Raw genomic sequence first — 26,353 nt, forward strand, 5'->3', positions numbered from 1 at the left:
CTGAATCTCACTCCACTCTGACAATACCTTTTCTACAGCAGTACTACAGGGCTGAAGTCCTGCCTCCTGGTGCTCGTTCCACTTATTACACTACCCTCTAATTTCACTGAGACAAGTTTTTGTGACCTGTTCAAAGAACCAATTTTTTAAAATCATAAATCATGAAGATATATATAATCATAGAATCACAGAATGGTTTGGGTTGGAAGGGACCTTAAGAATCATCCAGTTCCAACCCCTCCACTATGAGCAGGGACACATTCCATTAGACAAGGTTGCTAAAACCCCCATCCAACCTGGCCTTGAATGCTTCCAGGGATGGAATAGCCACAACTTCTCTGGGAAACCTGTGCCAGGGCCTCACCACTCTCACAGTAAAGAATTCTTCCTGATATCTAATCTAAACCTACTCTCAGTCTGAAGTCATTCCCCCTTATCCTGTCACTACATGCTCTTGTAAAATGTCCCTCTCAGGCTTTCCTGTTGGCTCCCTTTAGGTACTGGAAGGCCACAATAAGATCTCCCAAAGCCTTCTCTTCTCCAGGCTGAACAACCCCCACCTCTCTCACCCTTTCTTCAGAGGAGAGGTGCTTCAGCCCTCAGATCAATCTTGGTGGCCTCCAGGGTGGGTCTCACCAGAGTGAAGTAAAGGGGCAGAATGATCTCCCTTACCCTGCTGACCATTCTGCTTCTGTTGAAGCCCAGGGTAGCATCAGCTTTCTGGGCTGCAAGCACACATTTCGAGCTCATGTCCAGTCTCTCATCCACCAGCACCCCAAGTCCTTCTCAGCAGGGCTGTTCTCGATCAGTTCATTCCCCTGACCAACACCTTGCACTTGGCCTTGTTAAAACTTAAGAGGTTCTCATGGGCCCAGAATTTAAGCTTGTCCAGGTCCCTCTGGATGGCATCCCATGTTTCAGGTGTGTCTACTGCACCACTCATCTTGGTGTTGCCAGCATACCCATGGCCACAGACCCATAGATTTTAAAGCCAGAGATCTTAATGATTACTATGATCAGCTTGTCTTATTTTTTTGAATAATGAAGGTCAAGAGGTGTTCATTGCCTCTAAAATTCACCCTTAATTCACCTTTCATTAACCTCATGAAGTATTACTGAACTAGAGCAGGTCTTCCAGAAAGACTTTTGATCTATATTTGAAATTATAAGTATTCATCATATTCTAGAGTAACTTGTTCCAAAAGTAATTGTAATATATAATGTAAAATAATTCATGCTTAAGGGGAAATGTATAAAATAAAATTTGCAAAATGAATTTAACATCCAACGAGCCTCTGACCACAAACAACCTGGAGACAGATTACTACATTGGAATTCTGAAACTCCTGGTGGCAGCAGGAGAACAATGCCTCATTAACTAATAAAAGAAAGGGGCCACGCAGAGATGGGTTTCCTCCAGAACCATCAGGGAATACCCAAGGACGATCAGCACTTGATAGATATCATCAATCAAGATAACCGAAGTCATGGAGAAACATACATCTGAATACACGACTTCCCCTGACATGATCAGCGCCCGCCACTACCCAGGAAACAGCAATTGTCCAACCCTGCACAGTGAAAGAAAACTTCATACATATGCAGGGTTACAAAAGAAATCGGGGCACCTCTGCCTCAGGCATAAAAAACTGTATAAAACAGCCCCACTGGAGACAGCATGGGTGAACAGAGGGATATCCGATGTGATAGAGGTTGGATCTCGGTTCACCCAGCGCCAATCCCAGGCTCGACGCTGTCTCTTTGACTGTGGTTTTCAAGGACCGTATTTTGGTCATGAAAAAAATCTTTCGCATTTATTAATTTGGCTTTCTTGTTGATCATTTATAACAGTAATTATTTTCATTATTAAACATTTTGTGCAGTATTCCTTGTCTAAATTTTGATGAGTTGCCTTTTAAGCTTTACCTGTATTGTGGGTTTGGTTTTTTCTGTGAATTTTCTCCCATTTGTTACCTGAAAAGCGGGATGCTGAGAGGAAAGGGGAGAATGAATGATGGGCAATTAAGGTACAAAAGAACTGGCCAACGACCGTTGCATTCCAGTGAAAGCTTCTGGGAAGAGAGGGCGGGAATTGGGCACTGGCTTGCTGAGGGGCGAGCCAGCTGGCTGGGCTGAGATCACGTCAATGCAGGTGGTTTCTGGTGCTGGACCCTTGCTGCTGGGGAATTCTTGCCTCCCCCATGGGTGAGCTCGCTGCTTGCAGGAGCTGCCAGTTGATGGGGACTTTTCAGGACTTGCCATTTCTGGGAAGACCCATGCCTATATGCATGGGTGCTTCAGGGGAAACCGGATCCCCCTCACACACAACTCCTCACTCCCTTTCTCTGGAGCTGCTGATTTAACTGGAACCTCGGGGCTGCCATCACCAGGATACCATTTCGTGCATGTGAGAACCCAGGGAAAACTGTACTCTCTCCCTCTTACACACCTTCTCTCTCTCTCTCTGAGGCTGCCATTACCTCCTGGGGAGGCTCAGGGCTTGCATTGGCTACCCTCTGAAGCCGCAGGGGAGTCGCTGTAGCCCCTCTGCCTTGACACGAGCCAACAGCCCCCCCTGCTTGGTTGGAGTCATAACTACACCAAAGGGAAACTTGCTTAACAGATGGGAAAAGGCTGTCATTGGGTTTTCTCTTTTTTTCTTGCTGTTGTTTGTTTTGTCTTGTTTATATATATATATAGTCTAGTAAAGAACTAAAGAACTGTTATTCCTTTTCCCATATCTTTGCCTGGAAGCCCTGTAACTTCAAAGTAATAATAATTTAGAGGGAGAGGGTCATCTTTCCATTCCATGGGGGCTTCCTGCATTCATTGGCAGACATCTGTCTTTTAAACCAGGACAACGTGCTACTGAAATATCTCTTTACCATCAGGTAACTTTTTCCCATGCAGGGACCTAACCATAGACAAAGCAGCTCTTAACCTTCTATAACATGTAGTTAATGGCTCACCTTGAAGGCAGATTTTCTAGACAATGAATCATTTGTCTGGCTCATTTTGAAAACTTTCAGCTACTTCTGGGCTCCCTCTCATTCAAATTTATTTTATTTTTAAAAATCCCAAGCTTCTGAGAGGCTTGAGTCCTCAGGCTTTCAAAATGTTCTATGTGAAACAGCCCCCTGCATGTTGGGGAAGTAACAGAAACTTTAATGGCAAGTATTTTTAATCATATATCTCAAATTAAATAGTGGTTATCCCAAATAGTGGGGTTTTCTTTTTAATTGTAGCCTTGACATTTTGGAAAAAAATACAGAAATAAATTGAACATTTGAAACTATGCACATATCGTTGAAATTATATTATGCGCATATCAAGGTTAATAAATTACATTCCTTACATTTCTAAGGATGATCAATCAGAAGTTACAGGCCTATTTAACAACTGGAATGTTAATTGACAAAAAAATCACACCCCCATCAGTTTGAATGTGTGATCAGTCATACATTTCTTCTCACTGAAAAACTATTTCTATATGAAAAGTCATTTAGTAAAATGTTTTGACTGATAACTGAAAAAAATTATCTTTCCCACAGCAGCCCCAACCAAAGTATGTTAAACAAATCTGCATTACTAATTACTAATACATGTAATCGTGAGTGTACATGTTAATATAAACATGGGTGGGGAAATTGCAGCATGATAATAATGGGAATTGTGATTTTAGACTTCTATGTCAGTTCACTCAGATTGCCTTCTAAAATGCTAATTTATTATCTGCCGTAGTCATTAATGGTTGAGAAGGGTAGAACATTTTTGTGGATAATAAATTCAAAACTGTGATTATTATATGTCAACTAAATCCTACAATGTTCAGCCTTTATGTAATCTTATTAACTGCCATTTTTGAAGACTTTTGTCCATTAACATTTTATCAGATGAACATATACATTAACATCTCAGATGCCTCTCTAATATATACATAGAAAAACACTTAAAAATCCCCAACTGACATTGAAAAACTTCCTAAAAGTCAATGGCAAGGAAAACTTATTTTCTTCATGATTCAAGTATTTGACACAAAATACTTAAATTGTTCTGAGGAGGTCAGGACATAAGGAAAAAAAATCCTCAGAAATTTAAGCTCCAAGTTACTGAAATTAACATGGACATCCTCTAATTCATTATCTATATTTGTTTGCCTTTCTAAACCCCTCTTCACTGACAGTAAAACAGACTACTTTTCATATCTTAAAGTTTAAGACTTCTCCTGCCTCATGCCCAAAAGAAGTCCATGTCTCTACCACAGGCACCTATTTTTAACTTCATCTGCTCCCTTTAATTTTTATCTGCTATATATTTAGCAAGTTGTAACTTTATCTGTTTAAAAAATTTTGCCATTGTAGTCTTTAGGCAAAGTGAAATACAAAAGAAGTTGTGAAGAAATTATCAATAAATCAAATATGTATTAAAAAAATTAAATTCAGCACAGCTAATGAAGTCTTGAATACTAGTGATAACTGTATTTGCTGTTATGGCTTTTTCTGGTAACAATTCTTACTTTCTCATTGACAATCCTAGAAAAGGTCTATGCACATCACTATATTAAAGTGTTATATGATAAATGAATGAGAACTCCAGCATCCTTTTGAAACAGAGTGGAAATTTAATAGGGTAGAAATCCATTTCGGATTTAGGTGAAATGTGCCGTTTTGAATTATTTAGTCTGTAGCTTGTTTGCATAGATAAAATATGCTGTTTTAACTTGTTTAGTCTGTTAACTCTGCTGTGCTCAATACTGCCTGTTCTCACAAAAAGCCTGTGCTCGCAAAACTGCCTCAGCCAAGGAAAAAGAATGCGAACTTCCAAGCTAAAAGGAAGATAAGGGGGAGGGGCCCTTGAACTTTGAAACAAAGACGAGAGCTAAAGCTGAGGCTGCAAGAGACGGAGAGGGTGACCAGAGAGTTCTCTCTGTACAAGGACTGATAAAAACTAGATGCAAGTTGTAACTCGAAACCAGCAAAATGAATATGCATTAACCTATTGTGAAACTCTGTGCATATGTACAAGTAAGGGGGATAAAAAAGGTTTGGAAAATCTCAGGGCCATACATGTCCTTTGGGGGGAACAATCCCCACATGCTGGGATCCCCACATGCGTCTGGCACTGTAATAAACATACCGGCTTTACAACTTTTGCAAGTTGTGGAGTTAGCTTTTTTTCTGCAAATCACTTTCCACTTATATTTCAAAACAGTGCATTCATACAAATGCTACTGTCCTCTGAAGAGGTACTCATGCCAGAGCCTTGATTTGGGCAGACAAACTTGCCTAGATGCAAAGACTTGAAAATGAAGCATCAGTGACCATCTAAAGAGAACTCTCAGGTCCAACACCCAGAAAAATGTGATTCTCTTGAAAGTTCTCATAGACTAAGCAACTGTCATAGAGCTTTTACTAGGTTATATTGGATTTTGCTCAAAAGAATGAAAAAGTAATTGAAAGACAGAAGAAAAAAACCCAATTGTTTCAAATTTTCGTGAAAAAAGTTTTGTACATATACACAAAATGATCATGAAATATATCTGATATTTTATATATGCCAACTTTAAAAGAACTCAGAAAAGCTTTAGAAGTGTTTATATAGGACTAGATGCACAAATAGCAGGAGGCAGCTCATATTCAAAGGAGAACAAGAGAGAAAATAATGAATTACTGGAACAGTGTTGTCCCCTTCAGTAAGAACAGTAGTCAAATAATGAAAATACTGAAATTTATGGTAATCCCCAGACAGACACACAGGTGTGGTCTCTGCTACTGTATCACTTGTTTTATTTCTGTTTACCTTCCAAAAGAGAATACTGTAACTAATATAATAATTAAGGGGAAGATGGACAAGTTCAAGAAAATAATGACTTCCAAAATTCACACCATTCCCAGCTGAAATGTTTAATTAGTCTGAAAACTTCCTTTCTGTCCCTAATCAGATAAGAAAGCTGGGAGAAATTGAAATGGGTATTAATTATTTTGTTTGTTTTCTGATGTTGATGTGAGGGTATTTCAGGCCCATTAAATTTCATAAAATAAACATCACATCTTCAGTACTCTGTATGTGCACAGGGTATGCTTATTGACTGACGAATATAAATATGTCTTATGATCAGAAAACAACATATGGGGCCAACATATGGAGCAGAGGCATACATAACATCCATGACTTGGTAAAAATGCAAAATGTTTGGTGTTTATACCAGATGACTCCTTTCTCCCTAAGTTCTCAAAAGACAATTCAGTGTCCATTTTTATTTCCTTATTAAATGTTTCAAATGGCTGGTCAAATTATCAATTCCACTATTTCTCTTCAATACAATCCCTTTATATGAATCAAAAGGTAGACTGTATACCTCACCTTTCTCATGCACTTGAGTTCTAAACCCCTAAGCTGCCCTGTAGTTGATCTGCCAGTTATTGTACAGACTTAAAAATCTCCCCAAAACCTTGACAAGCTTACATACGATTTCTAAAACAGGCACACTTCAACTGAGCTAAAAAGCATATAGCAAGAGCTGTATGCTTCCACAAGAGTTAGTTCCATCAGGAAATCGGGATTGAGAAACAAAGCAGAAAGTTTAATTTTTTTTTAATTCAGAAAAAATATGACAAGACAGAATTTGCAAGAAATTAATTGGCACTTTTAGAACAAACTATCTATTTAATTAGATACTGTGCTGGTTTTGCCTGAGGTATGGTAATTTTCTTCCCAGTGGCTGATATGGGGCTGTGTTTTGGATTTGTGCTGATGTGCTGGTTTAGCACAATCTGTTTTTTGGTAGTGGGGGGGGGGGGGAGCCATAGAACTGGCTTCTGTGAGAAGCTGCTAGAAGCTTCCACCATACCCAACAGAGCCAATCTCTGATGGCTCTGAAGATGAACATGCTGCTGTCATATTAGAGAGGTTGGTAACGCCTCTGTGATGATGTATTTAAGAAGAAAATTTGAAACAATGCAGGCACAGCTTTATCCAAGGGGTGGCAAGGCGTTGCCACCGGGGCAATCCTGGTGGTCGAGGCTTCTCCTTTTCAGCATCCCACATGAAGAGAGACATTGAATGGTACCGGCACCACAGTGTCCGGCACCACCTGCATGTTGGCAGCCAGGCCGCATGGCCAGCAGTGGAAACATGGCGAGCAATTCCCCAACCCAGAATCTAGACGGAATCAAATTCTCAGTGCTGCGAGATCCTGCAGAAATCTTGGAACTGGTGGAATTTGTTTGCTATGGTACTTACAAAGCAGCAGGTTTTTCCTCCTAGTCGGAGAAAGAGGAGGAAGTGAAGAAGTGGAAAAAGACAGCATGATGGCACCAAGGTCAGTGGAAAGAAAGAGAGGGACGAGGTGCTCCAAGCATCGGAGTTGAGATTTCTCTGCAAGCCATGTTGAGGACTATAATAAACCAGTCTTCCTGTAATCTATTAAGTCCATGGGGGGATGCAGAGATCTGCTTGCAGCCTGTGGGAAAAGGTGCTCACGCTGGAGCGGGTTGATGCTAAAATAGCTGTAATCCAGTGGGAGACCCAAACAGAGAGACAGGGCTCTTGCTTCCAGAGACAGAGATAGGGAAAGAGAGCCCTTGCTTCCACACTAGAGCAACTTATCCTTAAAAGACTACACCCCATGGACTAGTGACCCACGCAATGGCAGTTTTGGGAAGACTCTTTTGCCTGTGGAAAGGACTCATGTTACAGCAGCTTGGCTGGGACTGCTATTTGTGAAATTAGAACCATGCTAGAGAAGTTCATTGAGAACTGTGTCCCATGGGAAAGACCCCACAGCATAGCAGAAGAGAGAGACTCCTCTCCCTAAATGAACTGAAGAAAGATCTCTAGTGATGAACTGACCAAACACCCTCACACCATCTCCCTGTGCTGTCGGTGGGAGGGGCGGGGGGCAGGGGAGGAAGGTATTTTAAGGGCTAATTTTACTTTACAATAATTAGAATAATTTACATTATTGTCCTTTGACTCTGTTAATGAGAGATTTACTTTATGCCTTTGTTTGAGCCTGTTTTGCCCTCAGGCTGTTTTGTCCCAGTTCTTATCTCAACTCATGAGCCCTTCATTATGATTCTTGTGGGTGCCTGCATTATGATTCTTGTGGGTGCCTGGCGTTTTAACCAGTGTCAAATCCCAACAGCTGAACACAAGGTTGATAATATAGAGATGTTTTTGTTATTGTTGAACAGGGCCTACACAAAGCCAAGGCTTTTTCTGCTTTTCATACTGCCAAGCTGTCAAGGAGGCTGGGGGTGCATGGGAAGTTGGGAGGAGACACAGCCATGACAGGTGAGGCAAACTGACCAAAAGGATATTCCAGACCACATGACATCATGCTCAGTACATAAAGTGGGGGTAAGAAGGAGGAAGGGGGAAGGGAGACATTTGGAGTGATGGCGTTTGTCTTCCCAAGTCACTGTTATGCATGATAGGGCCCTGCTCTCTTAGAGATTGCTGAACACCTGCCTGCCCATGGGAAGTGGTGAATTAATTCCTTGTTTTACTTTGTTTGTGTGTGAGGCTTTTCCTTTCCCTATTAAACTGTCTTTATCTTAGCCCATGAGTTCTCCAGCTTTTACCCTTCTGATTCTCTCTCTGATCCTGCTGATGGGGGAGTAAGCAATGGGCTGTGTGGGGCTTGGTTGCTGGCTGGGGTTAAACCACAACAGACACATAGAAATCCACTACTCTAGAAAAGTGCTAACACCATGCCACTAAGATTTGAACTATGATGATAGCAGTTGCCAGTCATATTTGACCTACTTTATACATTTTTACAGAAGAAAAGAAAAAGAACAGACAGAAATTCACTTCAAGGATTCAGAGGCATCTCCAATATCAAATTTTGAATACCTCAGAAACAAAATATCATTGTGTTCCTTTGACCAATTTTTTAATAATGAGAATAGTTTTCCATATGAGTGTATTAGGTTTATGTGGCAAGGTTTTGGTAGACCTGGCAGTTCAGGGATGGCTTCTGAGAGAAGATGCTAGAAGCTGTTCTCATGACAGAGACAGTTCCAGCCAGCTCCAAGACCTAACTGCCACTAGCCAAATCTGGGCCAGTGATGTTGCTAGAGCCTCTGTGCAAACATATTTAAGAAAGGATAAAAAAAACTTCACAATGACAGCTAGAAATGAGAATATGTGACAAATAAAATTATGCAGCCACTAAGATTGGTAAAGGAAGAGGGGAGCTGTTGCTGTAACGAGCCCCCAGCTGGGTAATAATTAGTATTGGCGCCATGATTTACAGAAGGCTGATTAATCTCTTTTTATTATATATATTATTATTAAGAAACTTATTGCTTTTATAGACAGTTACGATACACCTAGACTTAATTGGTCCTCCAATCATAACATCATCACCATTGGCTAATTAAGAAACTACCCTTTAGTAAACAAATCTCCATAACACATTCTACATGTTCACAATAACTGGTGCAGCAAGCTAAGATAAGAATTCTCTTTTTTTTTTTTCTCTGATCTTCTCACAGCCTTCCCCAGAAAGGCCTGGGAAAGTTATGTGTTGCTCTCTGAGGCCTCAGAGCTGCTGCCACAGGGAGCATGTGCTCCAGGCATCTGAACAGAGATTTCCCTGCAGCCCATCAAGGTTAACAGTGGAGCGGATATCCACCTGCAGCCTGTGGAGGACCCCACAACAGACAAGGTAAATGTGCCCTAAAGGAAGCTCCTGGCAGGAATGGTGGCCTGTGGAGAGGAGCCCATGCTGGAGCAGGTTTGTTGGCAGGACCTGTGATCCTGTGGGGGACCCATGCTAGAGCAGTCCATTCCTTAGGGACTTCACCCCATGGAAAAAAACAAAAACAAAAACAAAACAAAACAAAAAAAAACCCAAAACACTCTGAAGCAGTTTGTGAAGTACTGCAGCCAGTGGGAATGCTCACATTCGAGAAGTTCATGAAGGACTGTCTCCTGTGGGGGGGGACCCTATGCTAGAGCAGGACAAGAACATGAAGAGAAAGAAAAAGCAGAAACAAAGTGTTATAAACTGATGGCAACCCCCATTCCCTGTCCCCCTGTGCTGCTCTGAGGGAGGAAGTAGAATAGTTGGGAATGAAGATGAGCCAGGGAAGAAAGGAGGGGTGGGTGGAAGGTTTTTTTAGATTTGTTCTTATTTCTCATTATCCTGCTCTGCTTAATTGGCAATAAATTAAAATAATTTCACCAAGTCAAGTCTGATTTGCCTTTGAAAGTGTGGTGGGTTGACCTTGGCTGGACTTCAGGTGCCCACCAAGCTGCTCTAACACTCCTCCTCAGCCAGACAGGGGGAAAAAATATGACAAAAAGCTTATGAGTTGAAATAAAGACGGAGATCACTCACCAGTTATGGTCAGAGGCAAAACAGACTGTTGAGGAGTGGAATTAAGAGTGGCTTGGTGGGCACCTGGTGGCTAGGCCAACCCACCACAAAGAGTTATTTCAGAAACAATTTGTAATGAATACACTAAATATAGCATGTTGATATAGGTATGTGATCTACTGAATACATGCATTAAGAGGCAAAACTAGAAACAAAATACTAGGTGCTACAGGGCTTTTAAAATTTAATTTTTAAATGCAATTAAAAGTTTTTAACACAGCAAAAGATAATGGCTGAAAGCTAGAGAGAAATGAGCAATATAAGCATACGAGGCCAGAATGTAAATGGCCTAAGTGTCTGACCTTAGTCTCATGGGGATTTTCTGGAAATCCAGTGGGGGCTGTATGGGGCTCCCAGGGGCAGAGTAGGACATATGTAATTCTATCTACTGTGCAACACTAAAACTTCTCTCTTTTCCTGGGAAAGGATAGAAACAAGTCATAATACTTCACAGATATGGAGCAGAACAAATCAGGAGGCAGAGTCTTGGGGGACAGAGGTTAATGAGAGTACAAGACCTCCCCAATTCCTCTAAACTTCTACCCCACTAGTTAATTCATAATTGACCAGCATTTTTAATTGTGATAGTACTTGAACATTTGACTGATTAAACAGATTATTCACCTTCCTGTGTTTGGAAGCCTATACTGAATGCCTTTTTCACCAAAAAGTCACTGTGTTCAGAAGAAGATTTGAATAAAAATGTCAGGCCTGTATAATTAAAAGGTCAGAATAGGTGATTTAATTTTCCAGTATAACGTAAAGATCCATGTATCTCTGATTTTTTAATCTGAAGCAGTTTGTCCGTTTTAGGATGAATTCAGCTATAAAAACTGTTCTGCCAATTACCAGAGGGGTGAGGAAAAAAGGAAGAAATTTCTTTACCTAGAAAGAGGTTGACTGTTTGAAGAAATAAAATCTTACTTCAAACTATTTTCCAAATCACAACTACTCCAGCTTAAAATAAGGCTATGGAAGCTTACACATGTTTATATTTTTTTTCTCTTAAAAGAACTATCCTTCCTCCAAAATTATACTATCAGAATTTGACATTACTATTGGCCCTCCTTATTTGTGGCTGTTATTCTTTTTCTCCCACTCCATTATCAAATGGTTTATTTTAGAAAGGTACCAAGCTTTCTTTTACATCAGGAGAATGCTTAGCACGCCGTATTTAGTACCAGGAGTATTCATTAATGAATTCAGACGTATGAACTAAGTAATTAATTCATATTGGCTTTGTTTTTATTTCCATGTACCTTTTGATGCGCACAAGCATGACTGAAATAGGATACATTTCTGAGTCAATAGTTCCTATGGATAGTGATGACTGATGAATAACAGTGACTGCAGATCAACCCTAATGCTTGCTAGAAAAAACAACTAATAGGTGAGAGTTCCTTCCAGGCTGACAAGCATAATACATTTTTTAATTTAATAACTAAATACACATTTTGACAGTTTTGACATTAGGAAACATTGGTATTACAATGCAAATTTTATCAGAACAATCCTTAAAATATTTACATATAGTAAAAAGTGCAAGGTGATTTAAATTCTATTATTTATAGGAGAGTTAATTTTCTAATTTGTCTTTGCTGTAGCTGCTAGTCCTCTGACATTAACCATCGGTAACCCACCCAGACTCATCGTTCAAGTAGGATACATGTGATATAATTTCAAATTGCTACAATGTATTAATAGAATTATCAGGAAGAGCTAAAATCTTATCAATGTTACGACTAATTTGCTAGTTACAAAAATGTAATTTTTTAATTAGTGACAGTGAATAAAACAAAACGAAGTTTTTGTAAACAATGAAACAGAACTAAATCTTGACATGGCATAAGTGTCAAAGATTATAAAAAGCCCATGCCTGGTTCATTTTTCTTCATGTGAAAATTATCCAAGATTAATTAAAAATATTTGAATACACTTGATGAGTATTACAGTAAGAAGTAGGTCTGGCTACATATTATTGTGATCTCTTAAATTGTCTATACAAGTATGAAAAAGAATATTATGATGGTGTAGGTAGAATTAGGATTAAAAGTGAAATGTACCAGGTAAAAAACAAGAAAAATTGAACTGGTGTGTTGCTCTAGTTTACCTGGTTTATTTAAATCTTCTAGTAAATTTAAAGCAGCATGTGTTTGATTTCACAGTTTAAGCTGAATTGTTTAGGTTTCAATTGATTATTGCTTGTATGAGTTTAACCCTATATATCAAGAGCCTTAAATTAATTAAAGATGTCAAGAACTAATTAGAGTTCTCAAGACTGGTGGCAACCCTTGCTGCAGTAATCCTGCCCTGGTGGAATTCACAGTCTTGAGGAATATGGGCCAGGTGAAGAGTAGAGTCAGGACTTTGAATTTTAAGAGAGCGAAATTTCAGTTGTTTAAGGAATTCGTGGATGGGACTCCCTGGGAAACTGCCCTCAGGGATAAAGGAGCTGAACAGAGTCGGCAGCTCTTCAAGGACATTATTCTTAGAGCACAAGAGCTCTCGATTCCCACATGCAAGAGATCAGGCAAGGAAGGCAGGAAACCAGAATGGCCTAGTAAGGACCTCCTGGTCAAACCTAAAGTACGAGAAGGAAATGCACAGGCTGAGGAAACAGGGACATGTAAACATGGAAAAAATATAGGGATGCTGCCTGAATGCATAGGGATGGGATCAGGAAAGCTAAGGCACAGCTGGTACTGAATTTGGCAAGGGATGAGAAGAATGAGAAGGGCTTCTACAGGTACATTGGCCAGAAAAGAAAGATTAAAGAAAATGTATTCTCTTCTCCAGCCTGATAAATAGCACAGGAGAACTGGTGACAACTGACATGGAAAAGGCTAAGGTACTCAACAATTTTTTTGGCCTCAGATTTCAATGAAAATCTCTCTTCCCACATATCTAAAGCCCCAAACCTCAAGACAGTAAATGGAGGAAAGAAGTCCCTCCTATCATAGGAGAAGATCAGTTCATGACCACCAGAGGAACTTGAGTGCACACAAGTCCATGGGACCCAACAAGATGCATGCCAGGGTCCTGAGGGAATTGGCTGATACAGTTGCCAAGTTATTCTGCATTATATTTGTTATGGCAGTCAGCAAACGACCCAGGTGACAGGAAAAAGGGAAACATTGTACCCATTTTAAAAAAAGGTAAAAAGGGGGACCCTGGAAACAACAGACCAGTCAGCCTCACCTCCAGCCTAGTAAGATCATGAAACACATTGTCCTGAAAAGTATTGAGTCCAGTATTACTTAGCTTATTCATCAATAACTTGGATGAAGGGATAGAGTGCCTTCACTGCAGATTTGCTGACCATACAAAACTGTGAGGAGTGGCAGATAGTCCAGAGTGTTATGCTGGCATTCAGAAAGATCTCAACAGACTGGAGACATGGGCAGAGAAGAACTGTCTGAAATTCAACAAAGGCCAGTGCAGAGTCTTGCACCTGGTGAGGAATAACCCCAGGCACCAGTACAGGCTGGGGGTGTCCTGCTGGAAAGCAGCTCTGCAGAGAAGGACCTGGGGGTCCTGGTGGACAACAAGCTGCCTATGAGCCAGCAGTGCCCTTGTGGCCAAGAAGGCAAATGGTATCTTGGGGTGCATTGGGAAGAGTATTGCCAGCAGGTGGAGGGAGGTGATCCTGCCCCTCTACTCAGCCCTGGTTAGGCCTCACCTGGAGTGCTGTGTCCAGTTCTGGGCTCCTCAGTACAAAAGAGACATGGAGATCCTTGACCAAGTCCAGTGGAGGGATATAAAGATGATTAGAGGACTGGAGCAACTCACTTACGAGTAAATGCTCAGGAAGCTGGGCCTGTTCAGCTTGGAGAAGAGATGACTGAGGTGATCTTACCAATGTATATAAGTATCTAAAGGAAGGGTGTCAAGAGGATGGGGCCAGGCTCTGCTTGGTGGTGCTGAGCAATAAGATGAGAAATAACAGGCAGAAACTGGAACACGGGAAGTTCCAACTGAACATTAGGAAGAACTTTACAGTGCAGGTGACTGAGCATTGGAAGAGGTTGCCCAGAGAGATTGTGGAGTCTCCTTCCCTGGAGATATTCAAGAACTGTCTGGATACAATCCTAAATAATGTATTCTAGGGCCCTTGCTTGAGCAGATAGGTTGGACTAGTCAACCTCCAGTGGTCCCTTCCAACTTACCCATTCCATGATTCTGCATATGTCAAAACATGAAAAATAAGGAGGTGATTAGAGACACAGCCAACATGACTTCACCAAAGGCAAATTATGTCTGACTAATCTAGTGGTCTTCTACAATAGAGTGACTGCATCAGTGGAAAAGGGAAGAGTTATGGATGTCATTTACCTGGCTTTCTGTAAGGCCTTTGAAGTGGTCCCCCAAAACATTCTGGCCACTAAATTGGAGAGATATGGGTTTCATCAATGGACTGTTAGATGGATAAGGATTTTTTCTGGATGGCCACATCTCTAGAGTTAGTCAATGTCTCCATGTCCAAATGGAGATCAGTGACTAATGGTGTCCCTCTGGGGTTCATGCTGGGATCAATACTGTTTAATATCTTCATCAACATAACACACAGTGGAACTGAGTGAACCCTCAGCAAGATTCCAGATGACACCAAACTGAGTGATTCAGTTGGTTTGCTATGTAGCATCCAGAGGGACCTTGACAGGCTTGAGGAGTGGGTCCATGCAAATCTCATGAAGTCCCCCAAGGACAAGTGCAAAGTACTGGACCTGGGTCAGAGCAATCCCCAGTATCAATATCAGTATCAATATAGACTAGGGAATGAACAGATTGAGGGCAGCTCTGCAGAGAAGGACTTGGGGATGCACTGATGGACGAAGAACTGGCTATGAGCTGGCAATGTGCACTTGCAGCACAGAATGACAATCACATACTGGGTTGAATGAAAAGAAGCATGGTCAGCAGGTCAAATGAGGTAATTCTCCTTCCCTACTTCATTCCTGTGAGACCCCACTTAGAGTACTGCATTCAGCTCTGAGGTGCCTAGCACAAGAAAAACTTGTTAGAGTGGTTCCAGAGGAGGGACACAAAGATGATTAGAGGGCTGGAACACCTTTCCTGTGAGGAAAGACTCAGAGAATTGGGGATATTCAGCCTGGAGAAGAGAAGGCTCTAGGTAGTCTTTCAATACTTAGAGGGCTTATAAGAAAGGGACAAAATTTCTAGTAGGGCCTGTAGCAGTAGGACAAGGGGTGAACACTGAAAGAGGGTAGGTTTTGATTAGACATAAGAAAGTGTTTACAATGAGGGTGGTGAGACACTGAAACAGATTGCACAGAGAAGTTGTGGATGCCCCATACCTGGAAGTGTTCAGGGTCAGATTGGTCAGGTCTTTGAGCAACCTGATCTAGTGTAAGATGTCCCTGTCCATACTGTGATCGGTTTTGGGACCCTTACTACAAGAAAGACATTGAGGTGCAAAGAAGGACGAGGAAGCTGGTGAAGGGTCTGGAGAGTAAGTCATATGAGAAGCGGGGCTGAGGAAGCTGGGATTGTTTAGCCTGGAGAAGAGACCGCTCAGGGGAGACCTTATAACTCTCTACAACTACCTGAAAGGAGGTTGTAGCAAGATTTTCAGTCTTATCCACATTGTTATGCATGCAAGCATCCCCAGTGAACTGCACTGGTTTTGGCTGGGATAGTTAATTTTCTTCACAGTAGCTTGTATGGGACTGTGTTTTGGATTTGTGCTGAAAACAGTGTTGATAGCACAGGGATGTTTTAGTTATTTCTGAGCAGGGCTTACACAGAGTCAAGGCCTTTTCTGCTTCTCACACTACCCCACCAGTGAGTAGGCTGGGGGTAGACAAGAAGTTGGGAGGGAACACAGCTGGGACAGCTAAACCTAACTGACCAAAGGGATATTCCATACCATATGATGTCACAGTTAGCAATAAAACTAGGGGAGACATTGGCAGGGGGGCCACTGCTTGAAGACTGACTGGGCAGCTGGACTGGCTCAGTCGGTTGGTGAGCAATTGCTTTCATTTGCATCACTTGTCTTTCTTGGATTTTATTTGCATTCTCTGATATTTCTTTCTTTTCCTTATATTTTTTTTATTCCTATCAGTATTATCACTATTGTTTCCATTTTAAAATTAACAAACTGGTTTTATGTCAACTCACGAGTTTTCTCCTTTTTATTCTTCTGATTCTCTTCCCTATCCCACTGGGTGAGAGTGAGTGTCTGTATGGTGCTTAGTTGCCAGCTGGGATTAAACCATGACAGCACTATACTATTTACATGTACAGAGTTAAACTAAATGCAAATATTTGCAAGACAAAGTCATATATTACTGATTCTGCCAACATAATATGCTTTTTGCTACAGAAACATGTTAGCATGCCAGAACATCATAGTGATTAAGAAATATCCCCAAAGATTTAACACAGTTCTGAAGTACTTACTGTAGCTGGGGAGGCCCGTGTTGTATGAGTCACTGAATGACCAGAATTTTCCATTGAATTGCCAATCAGATAGGTCCCTCCTGAGTTGCTAATGAGCTGTCCTCCTGCAACACCCATCTGAATCCCTCCGGTGCCCACCATACTATGAGAGGAGACCACTGTAGTTGCCTGTGAAGAACTTCCTTCGAAGTAATTTCCCCCAGTGTTTTGGCTATACATCTGGGTTTCCGTGTAAGGATAAGTTGTTCGACTTCAGGAAAAGAAAATAAAAGAAGTAATAGTTATTTATTTGAATTAAGTGAAAGAAACATCATTGTAGAAAAGAGTGTACAGTTGCTATAACCAAACTTAACAAGATTGGCAAAAAACCCCCGCATATACACAAAATAACATTTCATATGTCAAAGTACTGAGCAATTAACTTGGACTCACTGTTAAAATAAGTATTCATTAAACTTAAGAGAAAATTATTTTAGCCCCATCTGAAAATGGGTGGAGAAAAGTATGACAAAAAGTGAAGATATGAGAGGAAGATCTCATTCAAGTATTAATATATTACACAGTAATTAAAAAAACTGTTTTAACTTTTAAAATCCTCCAGTCAAAACTGGATTTTTATTTATATGACATTTATTTTGTATACTGTTTTCAGCTGGAATAGAAGTAATTTTCTTCATAGAAGTTGATAGTGCTGTGTTTTGAATTTAGGATGAGAATAATGTTGATAACATACTGATATTTTACTTGTTGCTATGTGGTGCTTTGTCGTGGTTTGAGAGGAAGTAGGTTTTCTGAGATATGCTGTGGTCACCAATAAATGTTCAAATTTTAATATTGGCACCTGGTGTGGCCACTGGGGACAATGGATACGCCTCTGAGAACACAGGGGTTAAAAAGCAGAGCACTCCCATGGGAAGTTCTCTTGGGTTTCAGTGGGGAAAGAGTTCAGATCTCTCCCCTGTCCAGCTGCCCGCTGCTGGGCAGGGGGAGGGGCAGCCATGTGGCCGGGTGAAGTAGGCCGGGGCTTGGACAGAGATGGGAGGTGAAGAAGCCCCCAAGGATGGAAGGGTGGGAGAAGCACCAGGAGGCATCAGGCAGCCCCCCCAGGAGAGAGTACAGCCTGTGCCTGGACTGTGCTACCTTGAAACTTGATACCATGTGCTGGCAGCACAGCCGAGAAGGAGAAGAAGGGGGAGTGCAGTGAGAAGGTGTCCAGCCGCTTGTGGGAGCTTTGGGCAGGCAGAGCCTGAGTTTTTAACCCTTTTTTTGGACAATGAAAACTTTAGAGAACATTAACCTTTCCTAGAAGAGAGATAGAGATGAAACAGAGGAAGAAATGGGCAAGTTTGATGAAGGTTCGTGTAAGTGAAAGATGCCAGAAGATAGAGAAGAATCTTAGGTGGGAAGCGATGATGGGGTAGCTTTTGCTGGACTTTTCTTGTTATAGCCATGGACAGAATCTGTTTCCTTGTGACACAGAGACTGCATCCAGGGGGAGGTGATGGCTCAGAGCCAAGAGGGTTCAGTGTTGGTACCCTTCGGCCCCAGGGGGTGAAATTTGGGGGGACGGGTGTCCCAAAGGTGAGACTGTGCTCTTTTTGGAACGGCACAAAGCATCCTTAAAAGGGGAACCCTAGAAGCAGCTCTGGTCAATGCGCAGTGGTGAGAGCACTGTACATGGAAGGAAGAGGTCACGGATGGCAGATGTTCTCCAGGTGGTGCCACGAGTGACATGGAAACACACGAGGTTTCAATGGTGTTTCCTGGGGAAGCCTATGGCACAAGAAGGACTCCTCTCCTCTTGATGAATTGAGAATTGATTATCTAAAGGGTGGTGATGGACCGAGAGTTGAAATTTGGGGGATGGATGTATTGGAATTTGGTGGGGGGAGGAGGAAATATTTCTGGAAGGTTTTCATTTTCCCTGTGTGTTTCTTTTTACTTAGAGTTGTTATTTAAGTAATAAAGTTTTCTTTATTTCTAAGTAGGGGCCTGTTTTGCTTATTCCTGGTCACATCTCTCAGCAGACACCAAGGAGCATATATTTTCATGGGGGCACTGGCATTGTGCCAGCATCAAACCTTGACATTTTTGGTTCTCTGACCGGGAAATCGAATTTCAGGAGAGTGATAAGATAAAACTGTGAGATGAGATTAAAGAGGAATAAGAACAAAGCATGTACTAAGTTAAGGAGGATGGATAGTGAAATCTAGGGATAGAGGTTTTATGGTTTTGTTAACAGGGGTTAAAAACTGCCTCCCCCTGGATGCAGTCTCTGTGTCACAAGGAAACATGGTTCTGTCCATGGCTATAACAAGAAGAGTCCAGCAAAAGCTACTCCATCATCTCTTCCCGCCTAAGATTCTTCTCTATCTTCTGGCATCTTTCACTTACACGAACCTTCATCAAACTTGCCCATTTCTTCCTCTATTTCATCTCTATCTCTCTTCTAGGAAAGGTTAATGTTCTCTAAAGTTTTCATTGTCCAAAAAAAGGGTTAAAAACTCAGGCTCTGCCTGCCCAAAGCTCCCACAAGTGGCCGGACACCTTCTCGCTGCACTCCCCCTTCTTCTTCTCCTTCTCGGCTGTGCTGCCGGCACATGTTATCAAGTTTCAAGGTAGCACAGTCCAGGCACAGGCTGTACTCTCTCCTGGGGGGGCTGCCTGATGCCTCCTGGTGCTTCTCCCACCCTTCCATCCTTGGGGGCTTCTTCACCTCCCATCTCTGTCCAAGCCCCGGCCTACTTCACCCGGCCGCATGGCTGCCCCTCCCCCTGCCCAGCAGCGGGCAGCTGGACGGGGAAGAGATCTGAACTCTTTCCCCACTGAAACCCAAGAGAACATCCCATGGGAGTGCTCTGCTTTTTAACCCCTGTGTTCTCAGAGGCGTATCCATTGTCCCCAGTGGCCACACCTGGTGCGAGTATTAAAATCTGAACACCTATTGGTGACCACAGCATATCCCAGAAATCCTACTTCCTCTCAAACCACGACATGCTTATACTAAGTCAAGGACTTTTCAGCTTCTCATGACCAGCCAGCAAGAAGCCTGGGGGTGCACAAGAAGCTAGGCAGGGGCACAGCCAGGACATCTGACCCAAACTGACAAAAAGGATATTACATGTGTGAGCTCACAGCCCAGGAAGCCAATCACATCCTGGACTGCATCAAAGGGAGAATTGGCAGCAGGTTGAAGGTGATTGTCTCCCTCTACTCATCTCTTTTGAGACCCCCATCTGGAGTACTGAGTACAGTTCTGGTGCCCCAAACATAAGAAGGACATGGTAGAGTTGGAGCAAATCCAGAGGAAGGTCATGAAGTTGATAGGAGGACTGGAGCACCTCCCCTACAAATACAGGCTGAGAAAGTTGGGGCTATTCAGCCTGGAGAAGGGAAGGTTCTGTGAAGGCCTCATAGTAACCTTCCAGTACCTGAAGGGACCTACAGGGAACCTGGAGAGGGACTCTTCATCAGGAACTGTAGTGATAGGACAAGGAGTAATGGGTACAAATTGAAAGAGAAATTTAGGTTAGACATAAGAAACAAATTCTTTACTGTAAGGGTAGTGAGGCACTGGAACAGGTTGCCCAGGGAGGTTGTAGAGGCCCCAAACCTAGCAGCATTCAAGGCCAGGTTGGATGAGGCCCTGAGCAACCTGATCTAGTGGGTGGTGTCTCTGCCCATGGCAGGATACTTGGGACTAGATGATGTTTAAGGCCCCTCCTCTCAGCCCTTAACATTCTATGATGTCATGCTCAGCAAATAAACTGGGAGAAGTTTGCCAGGGGGCTGGAATCACAGCTCAGGGATGGGCTGGGCATCAGACAGCAAGTGGTGAGCCATTGAATTTCACAGAATTTGTTTTGTATATTCTATTTTTTTCTCTTCCTTTTTTATCTTAGTAAACTTTCTTTATCTCAACCGATAAGGTTTGCTATTCATAAAATCACTGAATCATAGAATCATCAAGGTTGAAAAAGACCTTTATGATCATCAAATCCAACTGTCAACCTCAACAACTGTCAAGTTCAACCATCAAACCATTTTTCCCAATTCTCTTCCCAGTCCCACTGCTGGGAGGGAGGAGTGAATGAACAGCTGTGTGGTGTTTAGTTGTTGGCAGGGGTTAAGACACAACAACTGTGTACATTACAAAACTGTGAGAAATGACTGCTCACTCTAAAAATTTTAAAAGGTTTATTAAACCTTAACAAAAATACAACAAAAGGACTAAATAAGGAAAAACAGGTCTAGGGAGCCTCCCTCGTGGCTGTGTTATAAATGATCAAATCGTGAGCCAAATTTATAAGAAAATTTAGCAGTGATTTATTAGATAGTCAGCAAAACAGAATTTCGAAAAATAACCACCACAGCCAAGGCAGCGTCAACCCTGGGATCGGCACTGGGTGAACCTGGATCTGACCGCCAAAATGTCAGTCTCCCCTTCGTTTCACCCCAACTGCTTCATGCAGTGAGCTTATATACAGTTTATTCTGCCTGGGGCAGAAATGACCAAATGTTCCTTTGTGTCCCTTCACATGCAGAACTGGGGCCATACATGTGCAGGGTTAGACAAAAGTTGGTTCCAGATGTCTAGATATTGTCAGAACACACAGAAAAGTCTGCATTCACATGTAGTAGGGTGGTGCCCCGGTGCCTGAGTGTAGTAGATGCAATCTTCGAGGTGCAAGATCACTCCTACATTCCAGGGAAGTCCTCCATCATCGCCCAGGAAGGTCCCATTCATACGTTAATAGACTTGATATTATCTGAATGTGGTCCGGGAACTAATTGAATAAAAATAAGACTCCTGCTCCCGGCTGGGGGTGGTCAAAAAACATGGCTTGGATTTTACAATATTTTATACATAAACAGCATGAATTATCTCTACCATATACTACAGCTGCCTACCACACAGCTCCTCTTCAAGATCGATGATTTGCCTTTTATACCCCGGGGGGGAGGGGTTGCATCAGCCAACCCTGGCCCCTCCCAAAGTCTGTCAGTCAACTCTTCTTTGCCATTTATTGGTGGAGACTGCTTTCTTGCAACTTGATTGGAGGGTCAGGTGTTGTCATGCTGTGCCCCCCCCCCCCCCCCCCCCAGCAATAAGCTTTTCCATTCTCAACTGCCCCATGCAAGGGGCACATGTACACGCCTTTTTTCTACCTGTCCTAGATAACCCAGGCTGTCTGATGACAACAATACAAAGAGGGGAAAAGGGGACTATGGGGAGAACAGAGGACATCTAAACAACAAACTACAATAACATAACTATATATCAATAAAGCTTCTCTTAATATTCACACAATATTCATCCCTTAATTGCGAATACAAATAATCTCATTATCCACCTATAACAAAACTCTAAACATGACAAAAAATGTCAGCCAAGAGGGTCCTATATACAGGAACCCTATAAATGCTTTGCTTTGATTTCAAATTCACTGAAATTCTCTGTCTGAAGCTTGAAATTCTGAGCTCATTTGTATTTTAAGACATTCAGTTAGTTCAGCAGAGTGAAATTTTAAATTGGACAGCAATATGTACAGTGTTATTATGAAAAAGAAGGAAAAACTAAAATAGAACTACAATTTGTGAAAAAAATTTGTGAAGAGAGTAGAAAAGTCAAAGGAACAGCAGCAATTTTACACAATTCTTTCCAACTATTAAACATTTTGGCCTCATTAATCAGGTAATCTTTGTGGAAGGTTAGAATGTTGGGTTTTTTTCTTTTTCTCTCAGGAAATTTTCTCCCATTTGTTGCTATGAGACATTAATGACTAGTATTTAAGAGACATAAAAGAAGTGTCCAAGGTGAGGGGAAAGGGGTGCAGCTGGCTGCATCCCCTTAGCCAGGGGCTTTTCTCTTGGGAAGGGCAGAGATACTGTGAGATTTTGGCTGGGGATAAGGGGCTGGGCTCAGCTCCAAGCTGTCTCTTGCTCTCAGGACCAGAGGGGAGATAGGCTGCAGTCGCTGTGGGAAGAATTCACTACCACTGCAAAGTCCCATCTCCTACTATTTTTCCCTACCATGAGTTTTGGGTTACTCTCCTGGCAGCTGAGTGAAAGGACTCTGTGTACACTATTGTCAATTCCGTAGTAAATTACATTGACTCCTAATCTATACTATTTCTTTGCTAGCTATAATATAGGTACCTTTATGTCATGCACTGTTTTATGTAATCTACTAGTAGTTCTTTTAGTTTATACTGTGCAGTAACTCTGCTTAAGGCCTTTTGTCTGTTACCTCATATCTATTCAATAAATAACTCATTTTACAATAGACCTAATTGACCATTCTTAAGAACTTGGGAGTTAGAGTGATTTAGGTGAGGATCACTTAAGTAGAGCTGCTGCCAAAAATCTGAGCCTAAGGCAGGGCTTAGCTAAAGCTCTCACTCCATCCAAAACAGTCTCACCAGAGTGGAGTAAAGTGGTAGAATCACCTCCCTCAACTTTCTGGCCACACTCCTTTTGATGCAGCCCAAGGACACAGTTGGCTTTCTGGGCTGCAAGCATACTTTGCCAGCTCATGTCCAGTCTCTCATCCACCAGCACCCTCAAGTCCTTCTCAGCAGGGCTGCTCTGAATCAGTTCATCTCCCAATCTATATTAATACCAGGGTTCACCAGGACCCAGGTGCAGCACCAGCACTTGTCAAATCTTATGAGGTTCTCATGGGCCTGGTTCTCAAGCTTGTCCAGGTTCCTCTGGATGGCATCCCATTCTTCAGGTGTGTCAACTGCACCACTCATCTTGGTGTCATCTGCAATTCTGCTGAGGGTGTACTCGATCCCTTTGTCTGTCATTGATGAAGATACTAAATAACACTGATCCCAATATAGATCCCTGAAGGATACCACTTGTCACTGATGTCCATCAGGACTCTGAACCATTGATCATGACCCTTTGGATGCAACTGTCCAACCAATTCCTTATCCACCTAACAGTCCACCCATTGAATCCATCTATCCAGTTTAGAGAGAAAGATATGGAAGACCATGTCAAAGGTTTTACTGATGCCAAACTGATTCTTTGCCCTTTTTTTTTAATGTATTCTCTGTATTTTTTACACATATATTTGTAGCTCTGTAGCCTATTATTGTATTTGTAGTTAGCTCCAGTATTTTTGCCTAGACTGATAGGCAGAAATACAAAGCACATTCCAGAGACTCCAAGCTGGGGGTCCAAGGCTCCTTTCCTATCTTGGTTCTTCCTGGGAACCAAGGTTGAAACCAGCTCTTCGAGACACATTTTCATAAACAGAGTTTAGTCCCTGTCTAGAGGAGGGGGAATTCAAAAAAGAGTTGAACTGGGGGGGAATTACCTCACCAATTATGCTTCTAATTGGGGATTCTTGTCAGATATGCTAATTTTCAAAACCTATAAAAATTGTATATGCATTATGCTGTGTGTGCATCTTCAGTGTTTTCCACCTACCGAATTGTGCACCAAAGGATCTTTATAAAGGTAACCCCTTTTTATCACCCTGTGTCTGGCTCATGATTTTAGGGCCAGCGAAAAGGCATCATTACAGAAGTCCAAATAAATGTCATCTGTAGCCCTTCCCTTGTCCACTGATGGAGTCACTCCATCATAGAAGGCCACTAGGTTGGTCAGGCAGTACTTGCTCTCAAGGAAGCCATGCTGACTGTCCCAAATCACCTCCCTGTCCTCCATGTGCTTTAGCATAGCTTCTAAGAAGTAATATTTTTTTTACTCTAAGGGTGGTCAAATGTGTATTTGGTCTGCCTGAACTGGAATTCATTTTCCCATAGCAGCCCTCCCAGTGCTGTGCTTTGCATTGGGAGCTGAAAAGGTGTTGATAACACACCAGTGTTTTGGCTGCTGCTGAGCAGTGCTGGCACAGCATCAGTGCTGTCTCCCCAACATCCTCTCCCTCCCCCATCAAGGGGCTGGGAGTGGGCAAGATCCTGGGAGGGGACACAACTAGGCAAGCTGACTCAAATTAACCAAAGGGATATTTCATACCATATAATGTCAGCTTAAATATAAAAGCTAAAGGAGGGAGGAAGAATGGTGGGCATTTGTTATTTATGTTTGCCTTCCAGATCAACCACTTGATGTGCTGAAGCCCTGCTTCCTGGGAAGTGTCTAAACATCACTCACTATAGAGAATAAACTTTTTTTTCTCTGCTTATGTTCCTGCAAACTTTTGCTTTTACTTCAGTAAGCGGCCTTATCTCAACCTTATCTCACCTCATCTCAACTTGTTTTCCATCTTATTTTCTCTCCCCTGTCTCACTGGGAAGGAGAGTTATAAAGTGGCTTGGTGGGCACCTGGCATTTAGCCAAAGTCAACCCACTACAGCATGTTCATCCTGTTCGTTTCTCATACTGAGTGCATTCGTGTACAAGCATTTCAGCTATGCTCCTGATCCCTAAATCTAAATGTAAACATTGCCTCTTTCAGTTTAAAACTATTGCCCCTTGTCCTGTCAGTACAAGCTCTGGCAAAAAGTGCCTCTCTGCCCCCTTTATATATTGAAAGGCTGCAATAAGGTCTCCCCAAAGCCGCCTCTTCTCTAGACTAAACTACACCAACTCTCATAATCTTTCCTCTTATGAGAGGTGTTCCAGCCCTCTAATCATCTTTGTGTCTCTCCTCTGGACTTTCTGTAACAGAACTGGATGTTGTACTCCAGGTGGGGGTATCATGAGAGTGAAGTAGAGGGGGAGAATTCACCTTCCTCAAACTGCTGGCCACACTGCCTTTTAAGCAGCCCAGGATGTGATAGGTTTTCTGGGCTGCAAGCGCACATTGCCAGCCCATGGCAAATTTTTCATTTACTAGTATATCCCCAAGTCCTTCCCTTCAGGGCTGCTCTCAATCTATTCATCCCTAGTCTGTATTGATATTGGGGATTGCTCTGATCCAGGTTCAGGACCTTGCACTTGGCCTTGGTGAACTTCATGAGGTTTGCATGGGCCCACTCCTCTCTAGCCTGTCAAGATCCCTCTTGATGGCATCCCATTCCTTCCCTTTTCTTGTCTGTTACCCATGCTGTATGCATTGCTACAGAGGCATTTTAGTGGGCCTATTGACCTTGTCAGCTTTTTAGAGGAACACAAAGGGAAGGGATGTCAACTGTACCACTCAGCTTGGTGTCATCTACAAACTTGCTGAGGGTGCACTCAAACTCACTATGTCATTGATGAAGATATTAAACAGTATTGGTCTCAATATGGACCCCTGACAGACATCAGTTGTCACTGGTTTTCACTTGAACACTGCACTGTTGACTATAAGTCTTTGGACGTGGCCATCCAGCAAATTCCTTATCCATCTAACAGTCTCCATATCTCTCCAATTTAGTGGTCAGAATGTTTTGGGGGACCGTTTGAAAGGCCTTACAGAAGTCCAGGTAGATGACATCTGTAGCTCTTCCCTTTTCCACTGATGCAGTCATTTCATTGCAGAAGACCACTAAAATGATCATGCACAATTTGCCTTTAGTGAAGTCGTGCTAATCTCCTCCCTGTCATCCATATGCCTCAATATATCTTCCAGGAGGA

At 42.2% G+C, this 26,353-nt stretch overlaps 1 protein-coding gene across 10 annotated transcripts in view; it reads right to left on the minus strand.

Moving 5' to 3' along the window:
* LOC141726821 (transcription factor RFX3-like) overlaps positions 1-26,353 on the minus strand; it is a 235,579-nt gene that overhangs the window by 99,304 nt on the left and 109,922 nt on the right. For all 10 annotated transcript variants that reach the window (XM_074531891.1, XM_074531892.1, XM_074531895.1 and 7 more), the window contains one exon: positions 16,814-17,063. In XM_074531891.1, the coding sequence (XP_074387992.1) occupies positions 16,814-17,063 (250 nt within the window). The remainder of the gene's footprint in view (positions 1-16,813; positions 17,064-26,353) is intronic.

The sequence above is a fragment of the Zonotrichia albicollis genome, chromosome W (assembly GCF_047830755.1).
Source record: "Zonotrichia albicollis isolate bZonAlb1 chromosome W, bZonAlb1.hap1, whole genome shotgun sequence".
Classification (NCBI taxonomy): Eukaryota; Metazoa; Chordata; class Aves; order Passeriformes; family Passerellidae; genus Zonotrichia; species Zonotrichia albicollis.